Below are 25,442 nucleotides of genomic sequence, written 5' to 3'. Positions count from 1 at the left end.
ATGGCTATTCCAGATTATTTGTAGGCCTCCATATGACGCTTTAAACAGTGTGCGGGCACGATCTGTACTTTTAGCCGTTTGGCAGCTAGTAGCCTTTAAAATTCATAGATTTTTGGCAATATTCGTTACCAGCAATATTTTACCGTGAACTGCAGTAGATCCCAAATTTTTTTTTTACCTTATCTGGGCTCAGATGAATAACATCAAAATTATCAGCGTTGTAGCTATGATTTCTCAAGAAGAGAATTCCTCCATTCTTACACATTTGTAGTCCAGCTTGCAACTCTGTCACGTGTATAACTCCATTTTTCAAACCCTTTGTCCCCGCAGGGTCAACTACAACGAGTCCACGCACATTTTCATTTGGGTAATACTTTTTTATAACATCATCTAATGATAGACTTTTGTGTTCATTGTCTAATAGGGCTAAATAACTTATGAATGATTCACGTCTAATGTTACATAACTGTATTTTATCACTATGGTCTTTTTGTACTTGTTTATTAATGAAGTTAATTGCTTTCAAAAATTCTTCAGAATCTTTTATAAAAAGTTCAGCTTCACTAAACATCTTGCTGTCTGTTAGCATTTGTAGCAAAGTTTCAAAATTAAAATTAGTATCACTTGGTTTAAATTTCATACAACTTTCTTTCAGAGCAGAATAAATTTTAGCAATCAATTCATTGTTACAATTAACTTCAGTCATAAGTTGAAAATAAGACTCAACAGCTTTACATTTGTCTTGACATTCCAGATACTGGTTATGGATGACAAAAGTTTGTAGGTTTTGGAAGATATTTGCATTAGAAACAGCTATTTCACTAACTATATCATCTATCCAATCCATGGTAAATTTTAAAGATAATTTCTGGCTTAAAATCTGAAAAATTTAATGAAAGTTAGGTATTACACATACCTAGGGACATTTTATCATAAACGATTTATTGCTTTTTTTATAGTATGACAATAAGATAACAAATCAGTCTTAATCTCAGTTCGTTTATGGAAAAAGCGAACCTTCACTTGCTGAAAAGTTTCAAACTACAGAAAAAGATAGAAATTTAAAATATTTTAACCTAACACTTTAAATATTTCATTAAAAAATAACAAACTGTGCATAAAAATTACATGACTAAAATATAAATTACATTTTCACAAACTGGTTGTAACCAATATTTTGCATTTTTATTGTTTACGATTCATCACTTGCCGAAATGAATTATGAAAAATGAGGAAATATGTATTGTGTTTTTTTCTATGTTGACTTTTCCCCCCGACCAATTGAAATAAAACAACAAAGGTACAATCCCACCACATATTAGGTTAGAAAGTGTACGTGATTATGGTTTTATATGGCAGATTTTTTATAAATTTTTCAAAAGTCGCATAAAATAGTTGATTTTATCAGTCCTAAGCTAAATGGAAATATTGCAATCAATTATTTAGCCGCTTAATTGTTATTAGATTGTGTAATTGTTTACTGATATGAATAAAAATAAAAATTCCTTATGATAGTCGGGTTATAATGTCTAATTGACCATGTAAGGTTATAAAACTTTTTTAACAACAAATTAACAGGGGGAAAAAAGTTAGAGAAAATTTTATACATGTGCGCAAAAACTAGTAAATGCCGCTGATTACAATAACAGAACAGTTAACTTTTTAAAAATGAAATTTTAAATCTAAATTATTTCCTTAAAATGAAACTACTTTAAGTTTTAATATTTTCTCTTTATCCCTTAAATCAATAATAAAATTGATTGATAATGCAAAATTTCGTAATAAATTTGTTTTTAAGCAAAAATTTTAAAAATTTAACTATCTGTGGCTGTCCTGTAATTTGATTTCTTCAAAATTTTCTCTTCAACTTCATGTGCAAATATAAATTTTTATAAATAAATATATCATGACAGCTTCAATGTGAAAATTATCATTTACTTTGTAATGAATTTATTATAAATAATGCTTTACGTTTTATATTTATTCAAACTGCATAAATTTTCAATCCCACTTAAAATTATCAGATTTGTTTTCAGCTATCAGATGCCACACCAAGATGCTCACGTTATATTTTTCGATTTGGAGACCACAGGATTCGACAAACCTATCCAGCCTGTCCAAATTGGTGCCATAGGTAACATAAACATGCTTGATATCATGATGATTCTATTATAGAGATGCACTCTTCGCGATGCGCTCTTTTCAATATAAATAAAGTACGTATTAGTAAGGATTTTTGGTTTGTATTATTATAGCTAATGATTTTGAAACTACTGAAATGATGGGCTATTTGTCTTCCCTTTCCTACATTACATACCTCGTAAAGACTTTCAGAGTAAGGTCGTTCAATTAAAAGTTTGGTTGATTGGTAAAGGTCTGTATTGTTTATTGTTTGTATACTCTTAAGAACATCCAAGTAGGATCATGCATAGTAAGAGGTCTGAATAACTAGGCCAAAGTCTGAATATGAACACTGTACATTGCATTTGATCTTCCAACGAATTTTATTCCAAACACTCATCGTGTATTTAGTATTTACAAAGGTTTTTGTAAATTTAACTTTATTGTTATGACAAATTATTTAAAGCATGTATAATCTATAATACAAAGTAGAACGATGTCTGTCTGTCTCTTTGTTTGTTTGGTTGTTTGTAGCGAAGGATCTCGCTAAACGCTGAACCGATCGGGTTCTCGGGATCGGGACACCCCAAACCCCCCAAAAATGAAAAATACACCCCCCCCCAAAAAAAAATTTTCCTTTACAAACTATAAATAAAAAGTGGGGTCGACTAACCCCTCCCCCCCCAAAAAAAAAAAATTCTCCCCCCTCTTGGGACGAAGCTTCTAGAGGCTAGGGGCGAAGCCGCTAGTGTTTAATATTTGAATTTTATTTTTATTTAGATAGTTGGGGATCAGAGGAATACAATGCCTTTATTCTACCAGACCGAAGGATCCATCCACTCGCCACAAAAACAAATGGTTTCACAACTGATAGACATATGTAATTTGGATTTTAGCTTATTAAGTCATATCTGGAGTCTTAATTTTTTTTGCTGTTGTGTCAGACGCTTGACTAGTATTGAGGATAGGTGTAGGGTTCCTATCCAATTAGTATGCCCATTGTATTTCTAAGCATAATTAGGGATTACTAACTAAGCTTTTGGATGTCTTAAAAAAATTGCCTAGCCTTTTATTCAAGTTTCATATTCATAACAAAAAAGTAAAAATATGTCTATCCACCCTTCCGGTTAAAGCTTAGGGTAACCTTAAACTTAATTTTTTATCAAAGAATATTATACTTTTCATAGTATGGTTGTACCTACCTAATGGTTTAAAATTAGGAAAATATAGGCAATTTTTTTTGCTGATTCCAAAGTTAACTTTTTGTTTTAGGCAACGATTATACAGAAATGGTGAGCAGTTAGATACTTTAGGTAAGAAATTGTTAAATGAATTCTCCCTTTAATCATCTAACTTTAAAATCTTGTTTACTTGTTTACTTGTATGTGTTTTCTTCGGTAAGCTCGTAAAGCCATGATGAAGAATTCAGTCTCTGCCGGTTAATTTTTTCTCGCTCATCCACTGAACTAGTCTTTTTTTAAATTTTGTCACTTGTCTGATACTTTTTATGTCACTTGGTAATGAGTTCCAATTATCTGCCGTTCTCACTGTGAAAAAGTTTTTTCTAGTTTCTAGGTTAGATCTCTCTTTTATTATGTTTAAAGAGTCTGTTTGTGATCTTGTGACTGTTCTTTCTGGGTTTATTTCAGGGTGCCTATAATTACACTTGACATGTCCAATATTTGTGATTAACTTGTGCATCTGAATAAGATCGAACATAAGTCTCCATTTTTTCTAGACTCCAAAGACCAAGCTCTTTCAGTTTTTCAACATAATCTTTACCTTGAAGTCCAGAAATCATTTTGACAGCTTTAACTTGTACTTCTTCTAAAACAGATATATCATTGACATGCCAGGGGGACCAGGCTACACTTGAGAATTCCATGTGTGGGCGGACATATTGTTTATACAACCTCAAGAACACTACTTTGTCTCTGTAATGAAAACATCAAGAAATTTGGCCTAATACAACTCTTGCTCTGTTTGCAGCTTCTTGACAATGCTTTGATGGTTTTAGATCAGATGATATTTTAACGCCAATGTCTCTCTCATATTCATCTTCTTCCAATTCTTCTCCATTTATGAAATATTTAGTTTTGGGGTTGTTTCTTCCAAAATGCATAACTTTACATTTTTTAATGTTAAAAGCCATAGACCACTTTTCACTCCATTCATAAAGTTTATTTAATCCATCTTCACAACGGTCTAAGGGTGGAAATTTGGCAAAAAAGTCATGATCAAATTTTCTTATTTTAACTTGATATTATTGATTTACATACCCCAGCCCATGCATAATGGACAAGGAAAAGAAAAAATAACGTTTGGAACTAAGTTTTTTTTTACTTCAAAGTTGGATCAAATCAATATTTTTTGAAGGTCAAAAATCTACTTTTTATTTTCTACCTAAATAGGAAAAATAAGTTTTTTTTGCATAAACATCTATTAAAAACTAATTTCGTTCATATTCTTTACAAATATATATACCAAATCAATAAATAAAAACATTTTTATTATATATTTTACCTTAAAAGTGTTAATTTTATGCTTTGAAAGTAAATTTATGAAAAAAATTTCGTCATTTTTTTACTGAAAAATTTAGCAAAAAAAATTTGTTTTCCTCATTTTACTCCTAGTTGCGCTACCGACCCCATACCAAACCATATATGATTCTAAATTTTGAGAATATAATACAACTTTAAGTGAAGTTTCCAGAGTGGGGTCGGTAGCGCAACTTTAAAAATTTTTAATCTGAAAATTGCCTGTAAAACCTAAATTTGAGGGGGGGGGGGGGAATTACAAACCATAACAGCAATCTTAATTTCTATGTTATTCCATTTCTATTAAAGATACTTGAGTAAAACCTTTTAAAATTAATCAGTAATTACTAGAGGAACAATAATTTTAAAGGAAAACTGCGACTTACCCGCAGTTCCCGCAAAAAAAGCCGCCGCCCGCAGATTTTAAAAAACAAAACATTTATTGCATATAGGTCATTTCTTTTTTGATTTTAGTGTTTAGTGAAGGTGTTTGCAACTCTAGTCCTTAGAAGGAAAGTGCAAAAATAAATTTTGTAGTAGCGTAGCTACTTTCAAATTTGCAAAGTCCGTCAGTCTGTATGAATCGATATGTAAACATCGTGAATTTCTTTGCTACGACTCAAGACGGTTGAAAGAAAATCTTTTTATGAACATTATCTGTACAAACAACCATCTACTGTAAGATTTATTTGGTCCGTCGGACTGTTGTTAATTCTCTTACAGACATAAGATATCTGTAGGGAAAATTTGATCTACTAAGCAGTTTTATTTTGTAAGAAAGCTAATTTTTTGGTGATGGTTAAGCTCACCAACAAGCATCACTTGGTCCCCTCATCTGTCTGTAAAACTCTAAGAACATTAAGATTTCAAAGAGTAAATGTGTTCGTTTCTTCTGTCTTTTTTTTGTAAGATATGTTATGATTTAGCTGGCAAATACTGTTTTAGTCTATTACTTGGTCTACCGGTTTTTCTTTACTGTTCTAAAATGAATTAAATTTTGTTTGATATCAATTTTATGATGGCTATCTTATTTTTGGTTAGATAGGAGGAGGGGGGGGGGGGGGCATAGATACAAAAAAAATATTTTGGTCAGTTATGAGAATACTTTTTTCCTTTTAAACTCAGTATAATACCTTTAAAAACAGTAAAATTTTAACTTCTGGTTTGGTAGTAGAAAGGGGTGGGGGGGGGGGGGTGGCGGTGTTGGCCCCTGTAGGCCCTTGAGGGACAGTACTAAATTTAAATAGATACTTATAATGGTAAACTATACAAGTAGAAAAATACACATAAGATACTTTACAAAAAAAAGTTAAACAATATCTTTAATGGGAAGCTCGATTATCCAGTCTCAATATTCATTTTCTTGAAGTTTAAAACGACCTAACCTCTCTTAAATGAATTATAAATATTAAAAAGCAGTTGTAAGTGGATAGTAAAAGGTGTATTATAATACTTTTATTTAAATATATCACTTTTTTTATTGACTCCAAACAGCCAAATGAGGTAGCAAATAACACGGCGGAATTCGGCGGTAGACGGCGGTTTCGGCGGGAAATCCCTTTTATTTATTAATAATCGTTTATCTAGGGTAGTAATTGAATCAGGTTAAAAATTTGGTTCAATTATCTTTAAAAATAACAGAGTAGTAACAAAAATTATATTTTAAAAATCACCCCTTTTTGGTTACCCCCCAATCACATTCCTGTGCACGCACCTATACATGACCAACTTTAAAAAGTTGCCTAATGTAATATATTACTCATAACTTTTTATTCTAATGAATTCGGACTGGTAGAAGTGTAAATATTTAAATTTGATTAAAGCTATACCAAATTTCCACTAAACCCCTTAAATAGACCATAGTGATCTTGAAGTTCCTGGGTATTTTTTTTATTTTTGATACATTTACCAGCCTTTGTGTCATCAGCGAATTTTTTGATCAAATCAATAATCAGTTTAACACAATCATCCAGGTCATTTATAAAAATGACAAATAACAATGGTCCCAGTACTGATCCTTGTGGTACACCTGAGCCTACCTCTGTTTCTTTTGAATTAGAGCCATTAACACAGACCCATTGTGATCGATTTGTTAACCAGTCTGTTATCCAGCTTAACAGGTTACCACGTATGCCATGAGCTTTGAGTTTCAGTGCCAACTTGGAGTGGGAAATTTTGTCAAAAGCTTTGCTGAAGTCCAGATAAATGACATCTACTGGGTCCCCTTGATCTATACATTTTGTGATAAAATCCATGAATTCAAGCAGATTAGTTTGACAGGACCTGTTCTTTGTAAATCCATGTTGAGAAGTGTTGATAAGTTTGTTTCTTATAAGATGTTCAGTTATTTTATCTCTGATGATACTTTCCAGCAGTTTACAGGCCACACTTGTTAACGAAACTGGTCTATAGTTTGAAGCCTTGCCTTTTGATCCTTTTTTGAAAATAGGTATCACCTTTGCCTTTTTCCATTCTGTGGGAACACATCCTTTACTGAGAGATTCCTGAAAAAGGATTTGTAGAGGTATACTTATCACAATTTTAAGTTTAATCAACAAGGTTGTTGATATTCCATCTGGTCCAGGAGCTTTACCAGGTTTCAGTTTGTCAATTTTATCTTCTATATCCTGTTTAGTTATTATCAGATCCTCAATAGGAGAATCAAACACTAGATCCTCAATATTATTAACATTGACATTGTCTTTACTGAAAACGCTGCTAAAATGTTCATTTAAAATATCAGCCATCTTTTTTCCATCACTAGTCACTATGTTGTGTTCATCTAAAAGTGGACCAATACCAGTCTGCTTGCCAAGCCTAGACTTGACATATTTATTAAAGCTATTTTTACCTTCATTTCCATTTTGTTTAGATATTCGAACTTCAACTTTTTTCTTGGCATTTCTAATAGCTTTTTTGGTCACTTTCTCAGCATCTTTATAGTTTTTAGTATCACTTTCACTTTTTGTCAATTTCATTTTCTTGTACAATCTGGATTTTTTTCGTAGCATTCTTTTTATATAATTGTTCATCCATATAGGTTTAGAATTATCACTTGTTGTAGTTATTAAAGGCACATGCTTATAGATCACTGTATTTAACTTTTGTTTAAAATTCGTCCAATTTAAATTCACGTCATCATTGCTTAAAAGGTTAGGCCAATCAACATTTGCAATTTCATCTTTTAATTCACTATAATTAGCTCTAGACCAGTTTAATTTCACATCATTATTGTTAGTAGAGACAAAGTCAAAACATGTTCTAATTAAAATCATAACATGATCACTATTGGACAGAGGTCCCAGATTTTCAGCATTTTAAACACAGTCATTATTGCAGAGAACTAGATCTAGGATATTATTTTTACTGTGTGTAGGAAAGTCAACGTATTGACTAAAATTATTGTCAATACAAGAGATCAAAAAATCACTGCTAAAAGTATCACTTGTTAAATTGTTCCAGTCTATTTTAGGAAAATTTATATCACCAATAATCAACGAGTCTTTTGGTGCATTTTTAATCAGGTTACATAACATTTCATTGTTAGCTTTGCTACTACTTGGAGGTCTGTAAATAAGAAAAATGTTCATATCACAAAGTGAAGTCGATATTTTAAAATGAGCATACTGGTTAAAATCACTAAGGTTGTCAATAGATAAAACTGCTAGTCCATTTTTAGCATAAACTAAAATTCCTCCTCCAATTCCATTTGTAGTATCAGTTCGGTCTTTTCTTAAATCCGAAATTAAATCATATCCAATTACTTTAAGAACATTATCACTTATAGTTTTGCTACACCAACTTTCTGTTATTAAAATAATATCAGGTTTAAAATTGTGAGCTGTAGCCTCTAAATCTGGAAGCTTACTAAGAATACTCTGGGCGTTGGTATAGAGTACTGTAAGCCCTCCACATTTTACTCCTTGTCCGTCTCCACCTGGTCCTCCTCCTCCTCCTCCTCTGGCTCCGTTCTGTTGTTCATCTCCTCTCCTCTCACTCCTCTCATCCTTTTTTCTCTTATTGTCTTTTCTGGTGTTCTGGCTCTTTTCATTGAAACACTTCTCTCCATATGTGTTTTTTGACTGGTTCCTCTCGATCCCCTGCCTCTGCTCCTTCCCCTTGGGCCGCCCCTTGGGCCGCCCCTTGCCCCTTGTCCGTCCTGTTTCTTGACTAGGATCATTCTTTTCTGCCCTTTTGGACCCACTAGCTTCCATTCCGAGTTTAAAGAAACCTCAGGATCAAGTTCAAGGTTTCTTTTTGTTACCTCCTTGGATAGGTCGTCCTCCTCTTTCCTCTGCTGTTTGGTAAGATCTGGAACAATATTTACCTCATAATAATCAGCTGAATCCTTTAATCTTTTAGCATGAGACAGAATATTTTCCTTCGTTGTTATTGCTTTAACACCAAGTTGAACAGGACGAATTTTGTCATCGTCTGTTTTTTCTCCCAGTCTTCTTATAAATTTAATATCATCCTTGCCAAAAGTGACAGATATCTCCTCCATAATCTCCATAATACAATCAATACCATACTGCTTCCTGTCCAATCCAGATCCAGCTCCAGATGATTCAAGCAGGTTGTGTATAATAAGATTACATTTCTTCTCTTCTCGTTCTCTAATTTCACTAAAAATTGTTTGCTGTGTTGTCTCCACATTTTTAGCAATCATATCCTCGTTCTTCTTACTTTTTTCTTTCACTATTTTAACCTCCTCAGCCAGGGCATCTTGTGACGTTTTGTTATCAGTGACATCCTTTCTAAGTTGTGTAAGATCTTTATTCAATTGTTTGATCTTTTTATCGAAAATTACACCAACTTTTTTGCAATGATCACAGGTCCAGGACAGGGAATTTCCTTCTCTTGTTTCTTCTATCAAGTATTTCAGCAGATCTTTACTGATATTAGAACATTCTGGATGTGTGTATTCTTCACACACATGGCAGGGTACACACACAGATCTCTTCAACGGCTGTTTGCAGGCTAGGCAGGTGTACTTTTTATTTCCCGACATCTCGACACGGCTAGTTTTGCTTGGTTCACTCCACAGACAATATTACATACAATAAAACAATATATTCAACTCTCCCCCTACCCTACCGAGATGTGGTACGTACGGGGGGGGCCCTCGCGGAACCTGTGAGAGTGAATATATAAACAATCACAATTAAATTACAAGACAATACAGAGCTTGGGTGTCTTTTTTCTTATCTTTTTTTAGGTAACTAATTAATAACTTTTTTATTTAAAATACCTTATCTTTTTTTTAGGATGTTAGGTTTTCTTTTTTTTAGAACCTTTTATTTTTTTTTGTAGGTTTATTTTTTTTAGAACCTTTTCTTTTCTTTTTTTTAGAACCTAGGATGCCTAGTCCCTATACCGTGTCTTAGGCGACCGTAAGCTGGACTAGGCGCCCTATACCGTGTCTTAGGCTCCCTATACCGTGTCTTAAGCGACCGTAAGCTGGACTAGGCGCCCTATACCGTGTCTTAGGCTCCCTATACCGTGTCTTAGGCGACCGTAAGCTGGACTAGGCGCCATGCCGCTTCACCTGCCCTCTCTCCCAAGCAAGGTAGCCAGGCAGCAAGGCAAGGTGACTCGTTGTCGTTCTCGTTTTGGGTTGACGTTGACGTAAGGTGTCCGTATCTCGAGAACGGGTGGTCTGAGAGCGCTGTCCTTCCGTTTTTGAGATTGGGACCCCTATATATATACGTATACCAGTCGATGTCAACTTGACCTTAGGACACCTACTACCCTCACTACCCAGGTGTGAGCCTAAAAGTGCATATGCACATTTAGGCTCGAGCCAAAAAGTGCATGCATCTCAAGGCTCACTACTTACAAGTCAAGGCTCAGTCCTAGGAAAAATTAGATAGTGAGCCTTGAGATGCATTGCACATTTAGGCTCGAGCCTTGAGATGCATGCACTTTTAGGCTCGAGCCTAAATGTGCATATGCACTTTGTGGCTCACTACTTACAAGTCAAGGCTCAGTCCTAGGAAAAATTAGATAGTGAGCCTTGAGATGCATTGCACATTTAGGCTCGAGCCTTGAGATGCATGCACTTTTAGGCTCGAGCCTAAATGTGCATATGCACTTTGTGGCTCACTACTTACAAGTCAAGGCTCAGTCCTAGGAAAAATTAGATAGTGAGCCTTGAGATGCATTGCACATTTAGGCTCGAGCCTTGAGATGCATGCACTTTTAGGCTCGAGCCTAAATGTGCATATGCACTTTGTGGCTCACTACTTACAAGTCAAGGCTCAGTCCTAGGAAAAATTAGATAGTGAGCCTTGAGATGCATTGCACATTTAGGCTCGAGCCAAAAAGTGCATGCACCTTTAGGCTCGAGCCTAAATGTGCATATGCACTTCAAGGCTCACTACTTACAAGTCAAGGCTCAGTCCTAGGAAAAATTAGATAGTGAGCCTTGAGATGCATTGCACATTTAGGCTCGAGCCTTGAGATGCATGCACTTTTAGGCTCGAGCCTAAATGTGCATATGCACTTTGTGGCTCACTACTTACAAGTCAAGGCTCAGTCCTAGGAAAAATTAGACAGTGAGCCTTGAGATGCATGCACTTTTAGGCTCGAGCCTAAATGTGCATATGCACTTTGTGGCTCACTACTTACAAGTCAAGGCTCAGTCCTAGGAAAAATTAGATAGTGAGCCTTGAGATGCATTGCACATTTAGGCTCGAGCCTTGAGATGCATGCACTTTTAGGCTCGAGCCTAAATGTGCATATGCACTTTGTGGCTCACTACTTACAAGTCAAGGCTCAGTCCTAGGAAAAATTAGATAGTGAGCCTTGAGATGCATTGCACATTTAGGCTCGAGCCTTGAGATGCATGCACTTTTAGGCTCGAGCCTAAATGTGCATATGCACTTTGTGGCTCACTACTTACAAGTCAAGGCTCAGTCCTAGGAAAAATTAGATAGTGAGCCTTGAGATGCATTGCACATTTAGGCTCGAGCCAAAAAGTGCATGCACCTTTAGGCTCGAGCCTAAATGTGCATATGCACTTCAAGGCTCACTACTTACAAGTCAAGGCTCAGTCCTAGGAAAAATTAGATAGTGAGCCTTGAGATGCATTGCACATTTAGGCTCGAGCCTTGAGATGCATGCACTTTTAGGCTCGAGCCTAAATGTGCATATGCACTTTGTGGCTCACTACTTACAAGTCAAGGCTCAGTCCTAGGAAAAATTAGACAGTGAGCCTTGAGATGCATGCACTTTTAGGCTCGAGCCTAAATGTGCATATGCACTTTGTGGCTCACTACTTACAAGTCAAGGCTCAGTCCTAGGAAAAATTAGATAGTGAGCCTTGAGATGCATTGCACATTTAGGCTCGAGCCTTGAGATGCATGCACTTTTAGGCTCGAGCCTAAATGTGCATATGCACTTTGTGGCTCACTACTTACAAGTCAAGGCTCAGTCCTAGGAAAAATTAGACAGTGAGCCTTGAGATGCATGCACTTTTAGGCTCGAGCCTAAATGTGCATATGCACTTTGTGGCTCACTACTTACAAGTCAAGGCTCAGTCCTAGGAAAAATTAGATAGTGAGCCTTGAGATGCATTGCACATTTAGGCTCGAGCCAAAAAGTGCATGCACCTTTAGGCTCGAGCCTAAATGTGCATATGCACTTCAAGGCTCACTAAATACAAGTCAAGGCTCAGTCCTAGGAAAAATTAGACAGTGAGCCTTGAGATGCATGCACTTTTAGGCTCGAGCCTAAATGTGCATATGCACTTCAAGGCTCACTTACTACAAGTCAAGGCTCACTACTGCTTAAGTAGGGTGCCCTTACGCCGGCATACGGGTGTCCTAGTGTCTTCAAGCTGGAGTAGGGTTCCCTTAGACGAGTCTACGTGCCCTCTACCTTGGTATACCGTGCCTTGAAGCGGGATAGAGTGAGGTACCAACACGAGCTTGAGTGTCAAATACCATTCCTTAGTCAAGGTGCCCTTAAGTCCCGCTAGAGAAGGAAAAGTGTAGGCGAGGGTTGACAACGGAGGTCTAGACTGGGCCACAGATGAGCTACAAGAATCGTTTTGGTGTCTATAGAGAGCTTATACGATCCAACTATCAGTTACCATTTCAACCCATAGTCTAAAGTCAGTCTAAGTATACGTGCGGGTGCCCTAAAGTCAGGCAACCTTAACCCGTATAAGGAGTCGTCCAATCTCAAACTGTCTTTAATAAAAGATGCTCTAAATGCCCTCAAGATCATACACACGAAGTTTCATTCCATTATCTCTAACCGTTCTCCGCTTGTAGGGCGCCAAAGTCGAGTAACCGGAGAGAGCAGTCTCCCAACCCATCCACCCGTATACGCAACCCCCTATACTGACTCGCTCCGGTACCTCGACTTTGGCGCACTACCAACGGAGAACGGTTAGAGATAATGGAATGAAACTTAGTGTGGACATTCTTGACACCATTATGAGCATCTTTTATAAAAGGAAGTTTGAGATTGGGGCACTCTAAGACCCAGTTAAGGTGCCCTAAAGTCAGGCTACCTTAACCCGTATAAGGAGTCGTCCAATCTCAAACTGTCTTTAATAAAAGATGCTCTAAATGCCCTCAAGATCATACACACGAAGTTTCATTCCATTATCTCAACCCATTCTCCGCTGGTAGTGCGCCAAAGTCGAGGTACCGGAGCGAGTTTGCGTATAGGGGGAGTATAAGCGGGTGGATGGGTTGGGAGAGAGAAAAGTGTAGGCGAGGGTTGACAAAACGGGTCTAGACTGGGCCACAGATGAGCTACAAGAATCGTTTTGGTGTCTATAGAGAGCTTATACGATCCAACTATCAGTTACCATTTCAACCCATAGTCTAAAGTCAGTCTAAGTATACGTGCGGGTGCCCTAAAGTCAGGCAACCTTAACCCGTATAAGGAGTCGTCCAATCTCAAACTGTCTTTAATAAAAGATGCTCTAAATGCCCTCAAGATCATACACACGAAGTTTCATTCCATTATCTCTAACCGTTCTCCGCTTGTAGGGCGCCAAAGTCGAGTAACCGGAGAGAGCAGTCTCCCAACCCATCCACCCGTATACGCAACCCCCTATACTGACTCGCTCTGGTACCTCGACTTTGGCGCACTACCAACGGAGAACGGTTAGAGATAATGGAATGAAACTTAGTGTGGACATTCTTGACACCATTATGAGCATCTTTTATTAAAGGAAGTTTGAGATTGGGGCACTCTAAGACCCAGTTAAGGTGCCCTAAAGTCAGGCTACCTTAACCCGTATAAGGAGTCGTCCAATCTCAAACTGTCTTTAATAAAAGATGCTCTAAATGCCCTCAAGATCATACACACGAAGTTTCATTCCATTATCTCAACCCATTCTCCGCTGGTAGTGCGCCAAAGTCGAGGTACCGGAGCGAGTTTGCGTATAGGGGGAGTATAAGCGGGTGGATGGGTTGGGAGAGAGAAAAGTGTAGGCGAGGGTTGACAAAACGGGTCTAGACTGGGCCACAGATGAGCTACAAGAATCGTTTTGGTGTCTATAGAGAGCTTATACGATCCAACTATCAGTTACCATTTCAACCCATAGTCTAAAGTCAGTCTAAGTATACGTGCGGGTGCCCTAAAGTCAGACAACCTTAACCCGTATAAGGAGTCGTCCAATCTCAAACTGTCTTTAATAAAAGATGCTCTAAATGCCCTCAAGATCATACACACGAAGTTTCATTCCATTATCTCTAACCGTTCTCCGTTGGTAGTGCGCCAAAGTCGAGGTACCGGAGCGAGTCTCACTTACAGTCACCTTGACTACTGAATAGCGTTTGACACTAGCGCTCGTATTGATACCTCGACTTTGCCGCTCTACCAGTCTGCCTACAGTCAAGCTAGCTTAACCAAACTTCGTACAGGGCACCATTAGGCATCAGAGAGCATATCATCTCGAAGTAAAGGGTCCGTTTAGACGACTCTAGAGGGCACTTAAGGCGCCCTGAAGCCTGGTCACCCGAAACTTGGATTCGGGTCTCCCGACTTCAGGGCGCCTTAAGTGCCCTCTATACTGCCCCAAGACCCCTATAATGGTCGTAAAAGATGTCCAGCATGTCAAGACGAATCCATAGACACCTTAAACTCGTTTCTACGTTGACGGAGAGTGGAGTTAGGATGATTCTACCACACGCAACCCGTCTTAGCAGGACGAGAGCGCTAACCGCAGATCTGCAAATCCAGTGCTCAACACGGTTCCTCGTCTTTGGCAAGTCACCAAATGGGCTACAGTTGAGCTAGGAACGAGGTTAAGGTGTCTACAGAGACGTCTTGGCATGCTGAAGAGATAACTCTACACATTAGCTAGTCTAAAGTCACTCTAGAGGGCACTTAGGGCGCCCTGAAGCAACCCAGGTCAAATCTGAAGGCTGCCGCCAGCTTAGCGCTAAATCCAAGTTTTGACTTTGCCACTCCACCAGTCAGGCTACAGTTGAGATATCGACCTCTAGTCTTTTCTATAGTGTCCAGTAGGCATCTGACTATCATATCCTAGCTTGACAAGGTCATATCTCAACTTTCAAGGCGCTGAGGGCACCCAGAGTGAGCCTATACCGTCAAAATCTGAAAATACGCGATGTTGCAAAAATCAAAAAAAGTCGATTTTTTATGCAAAAATGAGCTATTTGAGCGGCCCAAAGGCATTTAATCTTAGTTTGGGGTCCATTGGGATGATTTAGGATGGTTTTTGGGTCAATCAAAATTTTGACCAAAATCGATGATTTTTCCATACTATACCCTTACCGTTTTTGCCAAAAATGGCCATTTTCGAGGGTTTTGGTAGAAGTGCTGTAAAATGCTTCAAAGTTGAGATAATGACTTCAAATTGAGTACAGATACTCTTGGGCATGTGTCTGACCACATACTAGCTTGGGAAGGCATTTGGACAACTTTCAAGGGGAGGGTGCCCCCCCAAAGACGAGGACTCAAAATCTCAAAATCTGGGTTTTGGGTCAAAATTTTGACATCGCGATTTTTTGATCTAATATGAACCAGCATAGTCCCCTGACACCAAAAACACCTTTGAAAGTGATTTTGGATGCCTAGAACTGATTCTATGGGCAAAAACGTGCAAAAAAAATCTTACGCAAACTCAAATCTTGAAATTTTTTCGGTTCTCGTCTTTGGCGCCCCCTAACCCCCCTAGGAAGTCAAAATCTTGTCCAAAGCCTTTAATAAAAGTTGTTAGGCTTGCCAAGATGTTTAATTTGAGTACTTAAAGTCTTATGTAGCTCAATCCTAGCCAAAGTTAGAGCTATCCAAAGTGAACCCAGGTTCAAAGGTCGATGTTTCCACTCATGCGGTTACGGTTTTGGCGCACTCAATCTACGGGTAGGGCATCCCAAATTTTCATAACTCAGGCCACAGATGAGCTAGAAAGGAGTTTAAGGTGTCTATGGATTCGTCTTGGCAAATGAAAGTCAGTTACCATTTCAACCCATAGTCTAAAGTCACTCTAGAGGGCACTTATGACCCCCTGAAGGCGGTAGAGTGAAACCAAGATTTTTCAAGATTTCAGCCTAGCGACCTTCAGGGCGCCCTAAGTGCCCTCTAGAGTCGTCTAAACAGACCCTTTACTTCGAGATGATATGCTCTCTGATGCCTAATGGTGCCCTGTACAAAGTTTGATTAAGCTAGCTTGACTGTAGGTTGACTGGTGGAGCGGCAAAGTCAGGCTAGCGCAAAATGTGGGACACCTGTAACGAGAATGGTACCCAGGGGGGGTATGAAGTGGAAATTTTGGTAAAGGAGATCACTTTAAACCTTATAAACGTTGTCCCTATACCCAATAGACTTGATTAGAACCATTAAAACCAGAATCCAAGACACAAAATTTTTTGACTCGATTTTCAAAATCACGCCAGGGGGGTGCGGAGGATGAAAAATTGAAAAAAAAAAAAGTTGTCTCCAAATGTGCTTTTAATGGTCCTAATCAAGTCTATAGGGTATAGGGAGAACGTTTATAAGGTTTAAAGTGATCGCTTTCACCAAAATGGACCCAGGTAACCCCCCCTGGGCAGTACTGTGAAATCTCAAAAATCGATGTCCTGACAGGGGGTAGGGTCGGTCCATTTTGGTGAAGGTGATCACTTTAAACCTTATAAACGTTCTCCCTATACCCAATAGACTTGATTAGAACCATTAAAACCACATTTGGAGACAACTTTTTTTTTCTTCCAATTTTTCATCCTCCGCACCCCCCTGGCGTGATTTTGAAAATCGAGTCAAAAAATTTTGTGTCTTGGATTTTGGTTTTAATGCTTCTAATCAAGTCTATTGGGTATAGGGACAACGTTTATAAGGTTTAAAGTGATCTCCTTTACCAAAAAGTACCCAGGTATACCCCCCTGGGGTCATTCCACTTACAGGTGTCCCACATTTTTCGCTCGTCTGACTTTGCCGCTCTACCAGTCTGCCTACAGTCAAGCTAGCTTAACCAAACTTCGTACAGGGCACCATTAGGCATCAGAGAGCATATCATCTCGAAGTAAAGGGTCCGTTTAGACGACTCTAGAGGGCACTTAAGGCGCCCTGAAGCCTGGTACCCCAAAACTTGGATTCGGGTCTCCCGACTTCAGGGCGCCTTAAGTGCCCTCTATATTGGCGCAAGACCCCTATAATGGTCGTAAAAGATGTCCAGCATGTCAAGACGAATCCATAGACACCTTAAACTCGTTTCTACGTTGACGGAGAGTGGAGTTAGGATGATTCTACCACACGCAACCCGTCTCAGCAGGACGAGAGCGGTAACCGAAGATCTGCAAATCCAGTGCTCAAGACGGTTCCTCGTCTTTGGCAAGTCACCAAATGGGCTACAGTTGAGCTAGGAACGAGGTTAAGGTGTCTACAGAGACGTCTTGGCATGCTGAAGAGATAACTCTACACATTAGCTAGTCTAAAGTCACTCTAGAGGGCACTTAGGGCGCCCTGAAGCAACCCAGGTCAAATCTGAAGGCTGCCGCCAGCTTAGCGCTAAATCCAAGTTTTGACTTTGCCACTCCACCAGTCAGGCTACAGTTGAGATATCGACCTCTAGTCTTTTCTATAGTGTCCAGTAGGCATCTGACTATCATATCCTAGCTTGACAAGGTCATATCTCAACTTTCAAGGCGCTGAGGGCACTCAGAGTGACCCTATACCGTCAAAATCTGGAAATACGCGATGTTGCAAAAATCAAAAAAAGTCGATTTTTTATGCAAAAATGAGCTATTTGAGCGGCCCAAAGGCATTTAATCTTAGTTTGGGGTCCATTGGGATGATTTAGGATGGTTTTTGGGTCAATCAAAATTTTGACCAAAATCGATGATTTTTCCATACTATACCCTTACCGTTTTTGCCAAAAATGGCCATTTTCGAGGGTTTTGGTAGAAGTGCTGTAAAATGCTTCAAAGTTGAGATAATGACTTCAAATTGAGTACAGATACTCTTGGGCATGTGTCTGACCACATACTAGCTTGGGAAGGCATTTGGACAACTTTCAAGGGGAGGGTGCCCCCCCAAAGACGAGGACTCAAAATCTCAAAATCTGGGTTTTGGGTCAAAATTTTGACATCGCGATTTTTTGATCTAATATGAACCAGCATAGTCCCCTGACACCAAAAACACCTTTGAAAGTGATTTTGGATGCCTAGAACTGATTCTATGGGCAAAAACGTGCAAAAAAAATCTTACGCAAACTCAAATCTTGAAATTTTTTCGGTTCTCGTCTTTGGCGCCCCCTAACCCCCCCAGGAAGTCAAAATCTTGTCCAAAACCTTTAATAAAAGTTGTTAGGCTTGCCAAGATGTTTAATTTGAGTACTTAAAGTCTTATGTAGCTCAATCCTAGCCAAAGTTACAGCTATCCAAAGTGAACCCAGGTTCAAAGGTTTCCACTCATGCGGTTACGGTTTTGGCGCACTCAACCTACCGAAAGGGCACCCTAAATTTTCATAACTCAGGCCACAGATGAGCTAGAAAGGAGTTTAAGGTGTCTATGGATTCGTCTTGGCAAATGAAAGTCAGTTACCATTTCAACCTATAGTCTAAAGTCACTCTAGAGGGCACTTATGACCCCCTGAAGGCGGTAGAGTGAAACCAAGATTTTTCAAGATTTCACCCTACCCTCCTTCAGGGCGCCCTAAGTGCCCTCTATAGTCGTCTAAACGGACCCCTTACTTCGAGATGATATGCTCTTTGATGCCAGAGGGTGCCCTGTACAAAGTTTGGTTAAGCTGGCTTGACTGTAGGCAGCCTGGTAGAGCGGCAAAGTCGAGGTACCAATACGAGCGCTAGTGTCAAACGCTATTCAGTAGTCAAGGTGACTGTAAGTCAGACTCGCTCCGGTACCTCAACTTTGGCGCACTGCCAGCGGAGAACGGTTAGAGATACTGACTTGAAACTTGGTGTGGATGATCTTGACACCATTATGAGCATCTTTTATTAAAGGAAGTTTGAGATTGGGGCACTCCAATACCCAGGTAAGGTGTCCTGAAGTCAGGCTACCTTAACCCGTATAAGGAGTCGTCCAATCTCAAACTGTCTTTAATAAAAGATGCTCTAAATGCCCTCAAGATCATACACACAAAGTTTCATTCCATTATCTCTAACCGTTCTCCGTTTATAGGGCGCCAAAGTCGAGTAACCAGAGAGAGCAGTCTCCCAACCCATCCACCCGTATACGCAACCCCCTATACTGACTCGCTCCGGTACCTCGACTTTGGCGCACTACCAACGGAGAACGGTTAGAGATAATGGAATGAAACTTAGTGTGGACATTCTTGACACCATTATGAGCATCTTTTATTAAAGGAAGTTTGAGATTGGGGCACTCTAAGATCGGGTTACGGTGCCCTAAAGTCAGGCTACCTTAACCCGTATAAGGAGTCGTCCAATCTCAAACTGTCTTTAATAAAAGATGCTCTAAATGCCCTCAAGATCATACACACAAAGTTTCATTCCATTATCTCTAACCGTTCTCCGTTTATAGGGCGCCAAAGTCGAGTAACCGGAGAGAGCAGTCTCCCAACCCATCCACCCGTATACGCAACCCCCTATACTGACTCGCTCCGGTACCTCGACTTTGGCGCACTACCAACGGAGAACGGTTAGAGATAATGGAATGAAACTTAGTGTGGACATTCTTGACACCATTATGAGCATCTTTTATTAAAGGAAGTTTGAGATTGGGGCACTCTAAGATCGGGTTACGGTGCCCTAAAGTCAGGCTACCTTAACCCGTATAAGGAGTCGTCCAATCTCAAACTGTCTTTAATAAAAGATGCTCTAAATGCCCTCAAGATCATACACACGAAGTTTCATTCCATTATCTCTACCCGTTCTCCGTTTATAGGGCGCCAAAGACGAGTAACCGGAGAGAGCAGTCTCCCAACCCATCCACCCGCTTATACTCCCCCTATACGCAAACTCGCTCTGGTACCTCGACTTTGGCGCACTACCAACGGAGAACGGTTAGAGATAATGGAATGAAACTTAGTGTGGACATTCTTGACACCATTATGAGCATCTTTTATTAAAGGAAGTTTGAGATTGGGGCACTCTAAGATCGGGTTACGGTGCCCTAAAGTCAGGCTACCTTAACCCGTATAAGGAGGCGTCCAATCTCAAACTGTCTTTAATAAAAGATGCTCTAAATGCCCTCAAGATCATACACACGAAGTTTCATTCCATTATCTCTAACCGTTCTCCGTTGGTAGTGCGCCAAAGTCGAGGTACCGGAGCGAGTCAGTATAGGGGGTTGCGTATACGGGTGGATGGGTTGGGAGACTGCTCTCTCCGGTTACTCGACTTTGGCGCCCTACAAGCGGAGAACGGTTAGAGATAATGGAATGAAACTTCGTGTGTATGATCTTGAGGGCATTTAGAGCATCTTTTATTAAAGACAGTTTGAGATTGGACGACTCCTTATACGGGTTAAGGTTGCCTGACTTTAGGGCACCCGCACGTATACTTAGACTGACTTTAGACTATGGGTTGAAATGGTAACTGATAGTTGGATCGTATAAGCTCTCTATAGACACCAAAACGATTCTTGTAGCTCATCTGTGGCCCAGTCTAGACCTCCGTTGTCAACCCTCGCCTACACTTTTCCTTCTCTAGCGGGACTTAAGGGCACCTTGACTAAGGAATGGTGTTTGACACTCAAGCTCGTGTTGGTACCTCACTCTATCCCGCTTCAAGGCACGGTATACCAAGGTAGAGGGCACGTAGACTCGTCTAAGGGAACCCTACTCCAGCTTGAAGACACTAGGACACCCGTATGCCGGCGTAAGGGCACCCTACTTAAGCAGTAGTGAGCCTTGACTTGTAGTTAGTGAGCCACAAAGTGCATATGCACATTTAGGCTCGAGCCTAAAAGTGCATGCATCTCAAGGCTCACTGTCTAATTTTCCCTAGGACTGAGCCTTGACTTGTAGTTAGTGAGCCTTGAAGTGCATATGCACATTTAGGCTCGAGCCTAAAGGTGCATGCACTTTTTGGCTCGAGCCTAAATGTGCAATGCATCTCAAGGCTCACTATCTAATTTTTCCTAGGACTGAGCCTTGACTTGTAGTTAGTGAGCCACAAAGTGCATATGCACATTTAGGCTCGAGCCTAAAAGTGCATGCATCTCAAGGCTCACTGTCTAATTTTTCCTAGGACTGAGCCTTGACTTGTAGTTAGTGAGCCTTGAAGTGCATATGCACATTTAGGCTCGAGCCTAAAGGTGCATGCACTTTTTGGCTCGAGCCTAAATGTGCAATGCATCTCAAGGCTCACTATCTAATTTTTACTAGGACTGAGCCTTGACTTGTAGTTAGTGAGCCACAAAGTGCATATGCACATTTAGGCTCGAGCCTAAAAGTGCATGCATCTCAAGGCTCACTGTCTAATTTTTCCTAGGACTGAGCCTTGACTTGTAGTTAGTGAGCCTTGAAGTGCATATGCACATTTAGGCTCGAGCCTAAAGGTGCATGCACTTTTTGGCTCGAGCCTAAATGTGCAATGCATCTCAAGGCTCACTATCTAATTTTTCCTAGGACTGAGCCTTGACTTGTAGTTAGTGAGCCACAAAGTGCATATGCACATTTAGGCTCGAGCCTAAAAGTGCATGCATCTCAAGGCTCACTGTCTAATTTTTCCTAGGACTGAGCCTTGACTTGTAGTTAGTGAGCCACAAAGTGCATATGCACATTTAGGCTCGAGCCTAAAAGTGCATGCATCTCAAGGCTCGAGCCTAAATGTGCAATGCATCTCAAGGCTCACTATCTAATTTTTCCTAGGACTGAGCCTTGACTTGTAGTTAGTGAGCCACAAAGTGCATATGCACATTTAGGCTCGAGCCTAAAAGTGCATGCATCTCAAGGCTCGAGCCTAAATGTGCAATGCATCTCAAGGCTCACTGTCTAATTTTTCCTAGGACTGAGCCTTGACTTGTAGTTAGTGAGCCACAAAGTGCATATGCACATTTAGGCTCGAGCCTAAAAGTGCATGCATCTCAAGGCTCGAGCCTAAATGTGCAATGCATCTCAAGGCTCACTGTCTAATTTTTCCTAGGACTGAGCCTTGACTTGTAGTTAGTGAGCCACAAAGTGCATATGCACATTTAGGCTCGAGCCTAAAAGTGCATGCATCTCAAGGCTCGAGCCTAAATGTGCAATGCATCTCAAGGCTCACTGTCTAATTTTTCCTAGGACTGAGCCTTGACTTGTAGTTAGTGAGCCACAAAGTGCATATGCACATTTAGGCTCGAGCCTAAAAGTGCATGCATCTCAAGGCTCGAGCCTAAATGTGCAATGCATCTCAAGGCTCACTGTCTAATTTTTCCTAGGACTGAGCCTTGACTTGTAGTTAGTGAGCCACAAAGTGCATATGCACATTTAGGCTCGAGCCTAAAAGTGCATGCATCTCAAGGCTCGAGCCTAAATGTGCAATGCATCTCAAGGCTCACTGTCTAATTTTTCCTAGGACTGAGCCTTGACTTGTAGTTAGTGAGCCACGAAGTGCATATGCACATTTAGGCTCGAGCCTAAAGGTGCATGCACTTTTTGGCTCGAGCCTAAATGTGCAATGCATCTCAAGGCTCACTATATAGGGAGCCTAAGACACGGTATAGGGTGCCCAATCCAGCTTACGGTCGCCTACAGTAAGGGTAGACAAGCCTAAGACACGGTATAGGGAGCCTAAGACACGGTATAGGATGCCTAGTCCAGCTTACGGTCGCCTAAGACACGGTATAGGGAGCCTAAGACACGGTATAGGGTGCCCAATCCAGCTTACGGTCGCCTACAGTAAGGGTAGACAAGCCTAAGACACGGTATAGGGAGCCTAAGTCAAGATTCGAACCCTCTACCAAGCGGTAGTCCAGCTTACGGTCGCCTAAGACACGGTATAGGGAGCCTAAGACACGGTATAGGGCGCCTAGTCTAGCTTACGGGCGCCTACAGTAAGGGTAGACAAGCCTAAGACACGGTATAGGGAGCCTAAGTCAAGATTCGAACCCTCTACCAAGCGGTAGTCCAGCTTACGGTCGCCTAAGACACGGTATAGGGAGCCTAAGACACGGTATAGGGCGCCTAGTCTAGCTTACGGGCGCCTACAGTAAGGGTAGACAAGCTTAAGACACGGTATAGGGAGCCTAAGACACGGTATAGGGTGCCCAATCCAGCTTACGGTCGCTTAAGACACGGTATAGGGAGCCTAAGACACGGTATAGGGCGCCTAGAGTAGGGTTAGTCAAGCCTAAGACACGGTATAGGGCGCCTAAGACACGGGGGAGAAGGGTTGGAGTGAAGTATGAACGCGAGTATTGATGTACGTAAGCGAGTATTGAGGTACACTAGTGAGCCTTGACTTGTAATACGTACTAAGGCTCACTACGTATACTGAAAAATCCAAGTTTCCTTGATAACTAGCGAACGGAGAGGGCTAGACTCGATGTTAAGTACTCTAAATGACCGTCTCAATGAGCCTAAGACACCCACAAAGTTTGACGGAGCTAGGACAATTTTAAGGTAGGCGGACCAAACCGTTTGCACTTTTAGGCTCACTAATTACAAGTCGAGGCTCAGTATAGGCTTGAAAAATCCAAGTTTTCTCCACCATCTCAACAGTTTTTGAGCTAGACTCGATGTTAAGGTGTCTAAATGACTGTCTCAACCCCAGGAACTCACCCACGAAGTTTGAAGAGTCTAGGACAATTTTAAGGTAGGCGGACCAAACCGTTTGCACTTTTTGGCTCACTACTTACAAGTCGAGGCTCACTATAGGCTTGAAAAATCCAAGTTTTCTCCACCATCTCAACAGTTTTTGAGCTAGACTCGATGTTAAGGTGTCTAAATGACCGTCTCAACCCCAGGAACTCACCCACGAAGTTTGAAGAGTCTAGGACAATTTTAAGGTAGGCGGACCAAACCGTTTGCACTTTTTGGCTCACTATTTACAAGTCGAGGCTCACTATACGCTTGAAAAATCCAAGTTTTCTCCACCATCTCAACAGTTTTTGAGCTAGACTCGATGTTAAGGTGTCTAAATGACCGTCTCAACCCCAGGAACTCACCCACGAAGTTTGAAGAGTCTAGGACAATTTTAAGGTAGGCGGACCAAACCGTTTGCACTTTTAGGCTCACTAATTACAAGTCGAGGCTCACTATACGCTTGAAAAATCCAAGTTTTCTCCACCATCTCAACAGTTTTTGAGCTAGACTCGATGTTAAGGTGTCTAAATGACCGTCTCAACCCCAGGAACTCACCCACGAAGTTTGAAGAGTCTAGGACAATTTTAAGGTAGGCGGACCAAACCGTTTGCACTTTTTGGCTCACTAAAAATCAAAATCCTAGGATTTTCGGCCTCTCGCGTATTTTGAAAAATCAAGTTTCTGCCCTCATTTCTCAACGGATTGAGCTAGAATCGATGTTAAGGTGTCTAAATGACCGTATCAATGAGCCTAAGATATTTTATTAAAGGTTTTGGAAGATTGGGGCAATATTTCGATACGATATACAGGGTAAGGCTCACTTTGCAAAAAGTGTAAAGTGAGCCTTACCCTGTATATCGTATCGAAATATTGCCCCAATCTTCCAAAGTCTTTAATAAAATATGTCAGGCTCATTGAGACGGTCATTTAGACACCTTAACATCGACTGTAGCTCAATCCGTTGAGAAATGAGGGCAGAAACTTGAATTATCAAAATACGCGAAGACGCCGTATAAGATACAAGTCGTGGCGAAAGTTCAGTTATACGGCGCTCAAGAAACCAAGTTTTGTCCACCATCTGGTCAATTTTTGAGCTACATAAGATTTAAACACGGCAAAATGTCCGTCTCAATGAGTAGAATAAGCACACAAAATTTGACGGAGCTAGGACAATTTTAAGGGGGGCGGACCAAACCGTTTGCACTTTTTGGCTCACTAAATCTGAAAATCCTAAGATTTTCGGCCTCTCGCGTATTTTGAAAATTCAAGTTTCTGCCCTCATATCTCAACGGATTGACCTACAGTCGATGTTAAGGTGTCTAAATGACCGTCTCAATGAGCCTGAGATATTTTATTAAAGGTTTTGGAAGATTGGGGCAGTATTTCGATACGATATACAGGGTAAGGCTCACTTTGCAAAAAGTGTAAAGTGAGCCTTACCCTGTATATCGTATCGAAATATTGCCCCAATCTTCCAAAACCTTTAATAAAATATGTCAGGCTCATTGATACGGTCATTTAGACACCTTAACATCGATTCTAGCTCAATCCGTTGAGAAATGAGGGCAGAAACTTGATTTTTCAAAATA

At 40.3% G+C, this 25,442-nt stretch overlaps 3 protein-coding genes across 15 annotated transcripts in view; 2 read left to right on the top strand and 1 right to left on the bottom strand.

The window, feature by feature from the left end:
• Rrp45 (exosome complex component Rrp45) overlaps positions 1–25,442 on the top strand; it is a 350,250-nt gene that overhangs the window by 278,415 nt on the left and 46,393 nt on the right. The window lies entirely within an intron of this gene.
• The window catches only part of LOC145319967 (uncharacterized), a 274,659-nt gene that overhangs the window by 214,981 nt on the left and 34,236 nt on the right, over positions 1–25,442 (top strand). Inside the window, exons 2-4 of the mRNA XM_080162380.1 lie at positions 2,037–2,134; positions 2,902–3,001; positions 3,394–3,434. Of these exons, the coding sequence (XP_080018506.1) occupies positions 2,044–2,134; positions 2,902–3,001; positions 3,394–3,434 (232 nt within the window). The 5' untranslated portion in view covers positions 2,037–2,043. The remainder of the gene's footprint in view (positions 1–2,036; positions 2,135–2,901; positions 3,002–3,393; positions 3,435–25,442) is intronic.
• Positions 1–25,442, bottom strand: part of LOC145319959 (uncharacterized) — a 114,526-nt gene that overhangs the window by 56,960 nt on the left and 32,124 nt on the right. The gene's annotated exons all lie outside the window — the stretch shown is intronic.

Source organism: Acartia tonsa, chromosome 5 (genome assembly GCF_053477335.1).
Source record: "Acartia tonsa isolate MP-2025a chromosome 5, ASM5347733v1, whole genome shotgun sequence".
Classification (NCBI taxonomy): Eukaryota; Metazoa; Arthropoda; class Copepoda; order Calanoida; family Acartiidae; genus Acartia; species Acartia tonsa.
This window is presented reverse-complemented; position numbering and strand designations above follow the sequence as displayed.